A 9238-nucleotide genomic window follows, 5' to 3' on the forward strand; every position below is an offset into this window, starting at 1 on the left:
CCACGTATAGTAGTTTTATTAACAATCAAGTGAAATTAGACATAGGCTTTTGGAAGAGGTTGATGACCCCATTTCTACACAACCTACCATCCGAGGATTCTTTGTTGGCCTCACTGCCGCGTCCGCAGCCGTTGACGTCATATACCAGCGGGGGGGGGGGGCGGACTTCTACTGGAGCGGAATTCGGGACTCCCTATAAGTGAAGGGGAGGCTAGGGGAGGCAGGTACCTAGTCAGGGTTATACTGTCACCTCGACCCGCAACAAAGGCGTGGTCCTTCGAGCCGGATCTTCAATACCTTTCAAAATGCCAGTAACGAGAAGCCAGAAAGGCAAAATGGAACCATTACGTCCACCTACTACAACAAGTGAAGAAACAGGCACAACACATAGAACTCCTACAAGTCGAGGAACTACAAGTGGAACTGAGGACTCCACAAACACAAGCATGCAAACTGGAACGCGAGAACAAGCACTACCGGGAAGCACGATGACATTAGTTCCAATGGAACCGAGAGATAGCGAGCCTACGCAGACAACGCGCTCCCCATCTAGGAGCAAGAGAGCAGGAACAAGCAAGTCAGTGAAAACAAGAAGGAAACTTCAATTGGAAAAAGAAATTGCGGAACTCAAATTGGAACAAATAAAAGCAGAAACCGCGAAAAGGGAAGCAGAGGCGAAACTTCTTGAGGAAGAATCTGATTCCGACCTAGAGGAACCAGAGGACAGGGCGGATCGTGTACGAAGTTGGATGGCTGGCACACAAGACAACGCGTCATGTATGGAAGTTCCATTCAACAGAAATGAGGATCTACCAATGAACAACCTCGCTTCAGCTATAGCAGCGGCATTCGAAAAAGCTACTTCGAAACACAAACCGTTGCCACCGAAGTACATGTTTGAGTTACCAACATTTAATGGAGATAGTGCAGAATGGCTAGCTTTCCTAACAGTATACACCGAAACATCTACTATGTTTTCGGCAGTTCAGAATATGGCTCGACTAAGAAAAAGCATCGTGGGACAAGCAAGAGAAGCAGTGAAAAATATATTGTATTCGGATTCTCAACCCAACGACGTCATGGAAGCATTAAGGAGAAGATTCGGTAGAGCGGACTTATTAGTCACAGCCGAATTAGATAAATTAAGGGCGCTTCCTCGTGTAAGTGAAAATGTACAAGAACTTAGTGCATTCTCATGTAAAGTCAACAACAGTGTGACAAGTATCAAAGGGTTAAAGAAAAACAAGTACCTACACTCACCGGAAATAGTGAAACAAATCACGGAAAAATTACCAGCGTTTATTCAATTTAGATGGTGCGATTATATCGCACAATACGACGAAGATGAACCTGATCTCGAAATACTAGCCAACTTCCTGAACAAAGAAGCCGATAGAAGTGTTGTGCTGCTATCAAACGAAAAGAAGAAAGTGATACAACCAAAGAGGCAGTCAGCACACGTAGCAGTTGAACAACCCATGAGAAGGGGAATTCAATGTATTCAATGCAAAGGAGATCACTATTTTTCGGAATGCAAAGAATTGAAAAACGCAAGTATCGACGAAAGGTGGGAAATGGTAAAAAAGTTAAAAGTTTGCTTCAATTGCCTAAGAGGACGACATCGAAAAGATGATTGCAGGTCTAGACCCTGCCGACAATGTAAGAGATTACACCATGCGCTTCTTCATAAGGAATATAAGAAAGAAAACAGTACAGATGAAAAGAGGAAAGAAGAAGCTAGTGTTACTGGAACTGTCAACACTTTGAAAACACCACAAGCGCTATTGAAAATAATGCCCGTACAGCTATACGGGCCAACGAAATCTGTGAAAGTATTAGCACTTCTGGATGAAGGTTCGACAGTCACATTGCTGGACGAAGCTACAGCAAAAGAAATAGGAGCCACAGGACCGAAAGAAATCCTTGCTCTAGAAACAGTTGGTGGAAATACGATAAGAAACACGGATTCTGAAAGAATCAATTTGAAGATTAAAGGCGTCCACCAACGGAAGAAAATGAACATAAATAACGTGAGAACAATTAAAGAAATCCAGTTGTCACCGCAAACAGTGGATAGGGCGAGATTGAAAGCCTGTCCACACCTGAAGCCTCTTATCGACAAAATATGTTACGAAGACACGCCTCCGAAAATGTTAATAGGTCAGGACAATTGGGAATTGATCGTATCGAGACACACTAGGAAACGCAAGAAGGACGAACCCGTTGCTTCATTCACGAAGCTGGGATGGGTATTACACGGTTGCGATGGTGGGATAACGAAACAAGTACAGTTTATGAGATGTGCGCATCTGAAAAGTCAAGACGACAATTTGGATGCCATAATTAAAGAACACTTCGCAATAGAAGCACTAGGTGTCACTGAAAGGAAGCCATCGTCTGACATTGAAGAGAGAGCAACAAAGAAATTGGAAGAAGTCGTGCGAAAAGCTGCTGTCGATAAATACGAAGCGGGATTAATCTGGAAAGCGGAAGACGAAACTCTTCCAGACAATCGATCAACTGCGGAAAGCAGAATGAGAAACTTAGAGAAAAAGTTGGATAAAGATCCTGAACTGAAAGCTGACTACGAGAAACAGATACAACATTTGTTGGATTCAGACTACGCAGAAGAAGCTCCGAAACATAGTACATCCACGAGATTGTGGTACTTACCGCACTTCGCCGTCACTCACCCAACGAAAAAGAAAAGAAGGATAGTATTTGATGCAGCAGCAAGATCCAATGGGAAGTGTCTGAACGACGCGCTCTTATCTGGACCGGATCTGCTACAATCATTATGGGGTGTGTTAATACGCTTTCGTCAAGGTCCTATAGCAGTCGTAGCTGACATTAAAGAGATGTTCCTGCAAATCCTTATGAGAGAAGACGACAGAGATAGTTTGCGATTCTTATGGAGAGGAGGCGACAGGACAGGACCAATGAAAGAGTATCGTCTTAAAACTGTGATATTCGGAGCGGCCTCATCACCCAGTACAGCAATATTTGTGAAAAACAAAAACGCGAAAGACAACGGACAAGGGCACCATGAGGCCATCAAAGCGATAGAAAAGAATCATTACATGGACGATTATCTACAAAGTTTTTGGGAAGAAGAACATGCGGTAGAAGTCGCCACGACAGTCGACGAAATACATAAGAAAGCAAGTTTCCATTTAAGAGGATGGGCATCCAACCGTCCTAATGTATTGAAAAGGATCAACGGAGACAATAGCTTGGAAAAGGAATTAGGACTTGGTCAGCAAGAAGAGAAAACGCTCGGAATGAAATGGAAAGTACAAGAAGACTGCTTTTCATTTCGAGTAGCAATGAGAAATGTACCAAGGGAAATTTTACGAGGAGAAAAGACCCCTACGAAAAGACAAGTGGTCAGCGCAATCATGTCAACATTTGATCCCTTGGGATTAATAGCTCCAGTTCTTATTCAAGGTAAGAAACTAATGCAGAATATCTGGAGAAGCGGAGTTGGATGGGACACCGAGATTTTGGCATCAGAAGAAGACGAATGGCGTAAATACTTACAACACATGAAGACAATAGAAGAGCTCACAATACCACGATGCATCTCTCCTCACCACACCGAGGGAGAGCTACACGTCTTCACGGATGCAAGCGAAACGTCCTATGCAGCCTCAGCATATTGGAAAACGATAGAAGAAGATGCGAAAACCTCGTTGATCGCAGCAAAGAACAGGGTAACTCCTCTAAAACCGATATCCGTTCCAAGACTGGAACTTCAAGCAGCATTGTTAGGTTGCAGACTAGCGCGCGCAATTGAAAAAGAAATGGATCTGACGGTAGTAAAAAAGACTTTTTGGACAGACTCAACGACGGTTCTTTCATGGATCAAATCAGACCCGAGGACATTTAAGACGTTCGTGGCACATCGCTTGGCCGAAATCGAAGAACTTTCGAAACCACAAGATTGGAGATGGGTACCGACAAACCAAAACCCGGCTGACGATGCAACCAGGGATGTGCCCGAAAACTTCAACGAAAGACACAGATGGTTTGAAGGGCCTGAATTCTTAAAACAATCTGAGGAACATTGGCCGAAGCCGAAAGAAATCAAGAGAGAACCGCACGAAGAGGACAAGAAGATTGAAAAAGTAGCAACAACGAGACAGAAAGAGTTTTCTACGCCAGATCCGAAAAGATTCTCAAGTTGGAATAGACTCCTAAGGTCCACGGCAAGAGTGGTTCAATTCGTCGAAATATTAACAAAGAATAAGCAAGAAAAAGAGAAAGTCAACGCGACTAAGAAAGATGAACCATGGAGGAAGAACAGGAAAAGGAAGAAGGCTCCAATTGTTCTAAAAAAGATTGCAAAAGAGCAACAAAAACTCTTTATTCCGTTGGAAACGCATCAGTTAGCGAAAACAGAGGCACTATTGATGCGACGAAATCAAGACGAAAGTTTCAAAGCTGAAATAGCTACGTTGAGAAAAGGTCAACATTTAACGAAAAGTCAGAAGCTGCATAATTTAGATATAGTCGAAATCGACGGAATACTTCGATTGAAAGGAAGAATTAACGCCGTCGAAGGAACACAACAAGAAAAGAACCCGATAGTATTAGATAAACGGGATTGGATAACACGACTGCTTATCCAACATTACCACAATGTGTTCCATCACGGAAACCACGCTACTGTCATCAACGAATTAAGACAAAGATACTGGATCGTGGGAATAAGAGCAGCAGTACGATCAATCGCGCACCTCTGTCAATGGTGCAAAGTAAGAAAGTCCATGCCGACGACGATACCGATGGGAGATCTGCCTCCAGAAAGACTGTCTCACAACAGTCACCCGTTCACTTGCACAGCTGTAGATTACTTCGGACCGATGACCATTACCATTGGGAGAAGACATGAAAAACGATGGGGCGCACTGTTCACCTGTCTCACAACCAGAGCAGTGCACGTAGAGTTGGCTACATCGCTGTCAACCGACTCCATGATCATGGCCCTGAGAAGATTCGCCGCGAGAAGAGGTATGCCAAAAGTAATCTATAGTGACAATGGTACTAATTTTGTGGGTGCCAACAGAGAATTGAAAGAAGCTGTAGAAGCATTGAAGAAAGAAGAGGTAGAGGCAGCCGCGGACAACATTGGCGTCAGGTGGAAATTCATACCGCCTGGTGCTCCGAACATGGGAGGAGCGTGGGAGAAACTGGTACGGTCCGTTAAGACTTCACTGACGGCCGTGCTCAAAGAGAAGAATCCTTCAGAAGAGACGCTACACACTCTTCTGCTTGAGGTCGAGCACATTATCAACTCTCGACCTCTCACCGAACTGGAAGACTGCACCAATCCAGAGTCACTCACGCCCAACCACTTCCTCATTGGGCGATCCTGCGGCGCGCCTAGGCTGGGCGCGTTCTCCGATTCCGATCTTGTCGGAAAACCTTCGTGGAAGACTTCGCAGCGGCTAGCGGACCACTTCTGGTCTCGCTGGCTGAAAGAATATCTTCCTGGCTTGCTGCCACGGAGGAACGTCGGCCAGCCAACCCGAGACATCCGATGTGGGGACATCGTAGCAGTCCTGGATCCTGCCTTACCGCGAGGCACGTGGCCTCGCGGGAGGGTAGTGCGCACGCTGCCGGGCCCCGACGACCGGAACAGAGTCGTTGATGTGGCTACCGGTGGTGGCATTCTGCGACGGCCAGCTTCGAAGCTAGTAGTGATAGTGCCAGTGAATAGTGAAAACAAAGCAGAGCAAAAGTGAAATTTAGTGAAAGTAAAAGTGAAATAAAAGTGCATGGACATTATAGCAAAGATGTAATAGCATAAGTAGAATAAGAAACGTTTGATGTCGCTTCAAGAGTTTGTGCGCAGCACGAGGGAGAGTTTGTTAGCGACACATTAAATTTAACATAGCGCACACTCAATAAACATTGTCATATTGTAGCACACTCATTAAGTATTGTATTGTATAGAACAAAAGAAGCGAGATCAAACAATACCCCCACTACGACGGTCAATTGCATTAGATAGTACACTAGAAAGCGAATGAGCACTTTAGAGGCATATTTTAGATATTGTTATTATTATTTATGAAACCTAATTGATAAACGATAACGCAGACCGTCATAGATAAGTGATAACGCTATTTTCATAAAAGTCAAGGACACAAGGTCAATAATTGGATTATGTTTTTTGATGTCAACAAATGTAAGTAAATTTCTCGAAAAGTATATTGTTTATAGAAACGAAAGTATTGTAATAAGAAAGTATGATATATGTATTTTTGTATAACTTAGAATTTATTAGAATCTTATATTGTATATTCGAGAAATATTTAAAAGTTGACAGGAAATTTTGATGAAAGCATAGGTTGAAGACAAACTTTTGTTAAAATCTCTTTGAGAAAGAAATTGTGATATTTGTAAATTATTTTATATGATGAGAATTTTTGTAAGTTTATTTGGAAAATGGAAATTATTATGTTTATATCATGTAAAATTGAGAAAAGTTAATAAATATCGCCTAAGCGAAGCTATGCACAACACCAGAAATCGTCACGAAATTTGAGGTTCGCGTTAAGGTATTACTCCGACTTACAATAGTAAAATCGGCGGCAGAGGGCGTCGTAGTGCAATTGTTCCAGTTTAAAGTGAAAAATCAAGAAAAAGAAGACCTCAAGAAAGAAAAAGTCCTCAAGGAAGAAAAAGTCTTCAAGAAAGAAAAAGTCTTCAAGAAATTAAGTCGGAATAATACCTCTTAGTGTAATAGTTTAATAGTGTTAGGAAATTAGTATAAGGTGTTGTGCGTGGTTAGTGGACGGACAAATTGTGTGTATTGTTTTCGTTTTTTAATTCTTCAATTAGTTTAGTGGTTTCTAATAAGACTTGAACATAGTGAGTAGGTATTCCAATTAGTGATAGTGCTATTGGATTTCAGTGACTGAACCATTAAACCGTGAGTAATTCAGACTTTATTAAGTGACATAGACTTTGGTTAGAGAGAGAGACTCAATATTTAGTGATCATATAGTGAATAGACACTCAGTGAGTAAGGTCAATGACCCCACGTATAGTAGTTTTATTAACAATCAAGTGAAATTAGACATAGGCTTTTGGAAGAGGTTGATGACCCCATTTCTACACAACCTACCATCCGAGGATTCTTTGTTGGCCTCACTGCCGCGTCCGCAGCCGTTGACGTCATATACCAGCGGGGGGGGGCGGACTTCTACTGGAGCGGAATTCGGGACTCCCTATAAGTGAAGGGGAGGCTAGGGGAGGCAGGTACCTAGTCAGGGTTATACTGTCACCTCGACCCGCAACAAAATCTAAAGTCGCAAAACATGATTAATGATTACCTAATGGGGTGCTACGGCAAGAAAAAAAAAGTAATTAATTTCAAAAACAAAATACCGCCCGCCTTTATGAATCTGTATTCTAAAACGATTATTCTCTGAGAAGAATACGAGTATTCATATTTTGATTGCATTATTAAAAACTTACTAAATTTTGATCAGAGCTCGATATTTTAAGTCCAAATAGTAAGGTTCTTAAAAAAAATAGGTTTTCGATTGCATGAGTGAGCGATCGGATATAGGTATATCAAAACTTAAACGTAAACTTTTTCTTTCACGAGTACCTACTAGTGACAGAAAAAGTTTATAAAATAAATTAAAAAAAATATACATTAACTCTCGACGAGGTAAAACAAATTACGTATGAGTCAAACAAAAACACCTTCTTTTTTGATAAACAAACAATTTTTTTCTCTAGTCATGTTTCATCAGCTGTGGACTCTCCTATATGTGCTATTATAAAACGCATATATGTGCAATATTATGTGCCATTTCTCTTAAGTTTTTAAAAATATAGAAACATAACCAACAAATCCCACTAACAACATTAAAAATAAACACATTTGCAATTTACATGCCAGAGGCGTCTTAGAAATGTCTGACGCAGTGACATCAGTAAGGCGGCGTGCATCATAAATAGGTTTGCATCTGCATGACTGAAGGCTGATTCGTGTTGCGAGTGGAAACGGCTTTACTTATTCCGCCGAAATTCTCAAGTCTTGTGAAGGAAAATTTCTGTGCGCTAGGGGAAACTTATCTTTTGAGAGCAAGGGGAATTCATTTGTTGTTTGGTTTGCTGGAAATCTGTTTTTTATGTAACAGAGTTTTGGTCTTCGAATATATACCAGCATGTCGTGGGCCTACTGGATGAAATTTCTTTAGAGTATTGCCCTTGTACAAAGTTTTTCTTTAGTCTGAGTTCTAGTTGTATTATTTTCCTTGATGTTTTCCTTATATTTATATAAATAAATAAGAAAATCAGCCCTTGTACCGTGTGGCTGCCGATACTTTAGAAATAACCACTGAATAGATGTTAGAGGTAGGCACATAAATTATTCTCTGAGGGAACATTGACTACATCTCTGCACTTGCCACGATGTAAAAGGTAACCAAGGGAATCATCATTTTCACCTCAAGCAATAGTTTAAAAGACTCTGACGACAATATTGCCATCACATGACTAAACACTGGTGTGTGAAATAACGTCCAGACTTACTCTATTTTAGATTGTGGTCTCAGATCTTAGGTCTTATGGAAAAGACACCCAGGCCAAGGGATGCTCGCCCTATGTTAAATAAAAACATATCAAATTCTCTATAATCTTACACTAAACAGCTAATAAAACATCTGTGAAATCGTAATTTAATATACAAATTAAACTAACTAGTTACCTTTGTATAGAAATAAATAATAATACGGGTCGGGTTACAGAACCTCTTTTTGAAGTAAGTGAAAAATAGGTACTAATTCGAAATCTGAAATATGCCTGAAAATTAAGTAGCTTACTGAGGGGTTAGTCCGAGTTTTACTCGATCAAACGAGTCGAGCAAATAAACGCTAATTTGTATGGGATTACTAAAGATTGGAATAGGTACATTGAATTGGGGTCAATGAACTGAAACGTATATATTAATATGGACATGCCTCCGTCCGGGATTGGGGGATTTGTAAATTATTAAGATTTTTTCCGGAATTTTTACAAGTGGGATGAAGAATATATTAGTGGTAGCTGTTTTCCCTCAACTTCGTTCACGTAAATTGTAGTCCTATGTTACCCGCAGACAATGTAGTTTACTGTAAGTGTAAGAAGTACTGAAATGGAATCCTGGAAAAGAGGCTTATCCATGTTATGCTTTCTATGGTAATTCATGATGCAAGTACAAAAAATCAATCTAACT

General features: G+C 41.0%; 1 protein-coding gene across 1 annotated transcript; it reads left to right on the forward strand.

The window, feature by feature from the left end:
- The first annotated feature begins 305 nt into the window (after positions 1-305).
- On the forward strand, positions 306-5747 carry LOC106141830 (uncharacterized). Its single transcript, XM_013343470.2, has one exon. The coding sequence runs from the start codon at positions 306-308 to the stop codon at positions 5745-5747; it is 5442 nt and encodes a 1813-aa protein (XP_013198924.2).
- Positions 5748-9238: the final 3491 nt, after the last annotated feature.

The sequence above is a fragment of the Amyelois transitella genome, chromosome 8 (genome assembly GCF_032362555.1).
Source record: "Amyelois transitella isolate CPQ chromosome 8, ilAmyTran1.1, whole genome shotgun sequence".
NCBI classification, from domain to species: domain Eukaryota; kingdom Metazoa; phylum Arthropoda; class Insecta; order Lepidoptera; family Pyralidae; genus Amyelois; species Amyelois transitella.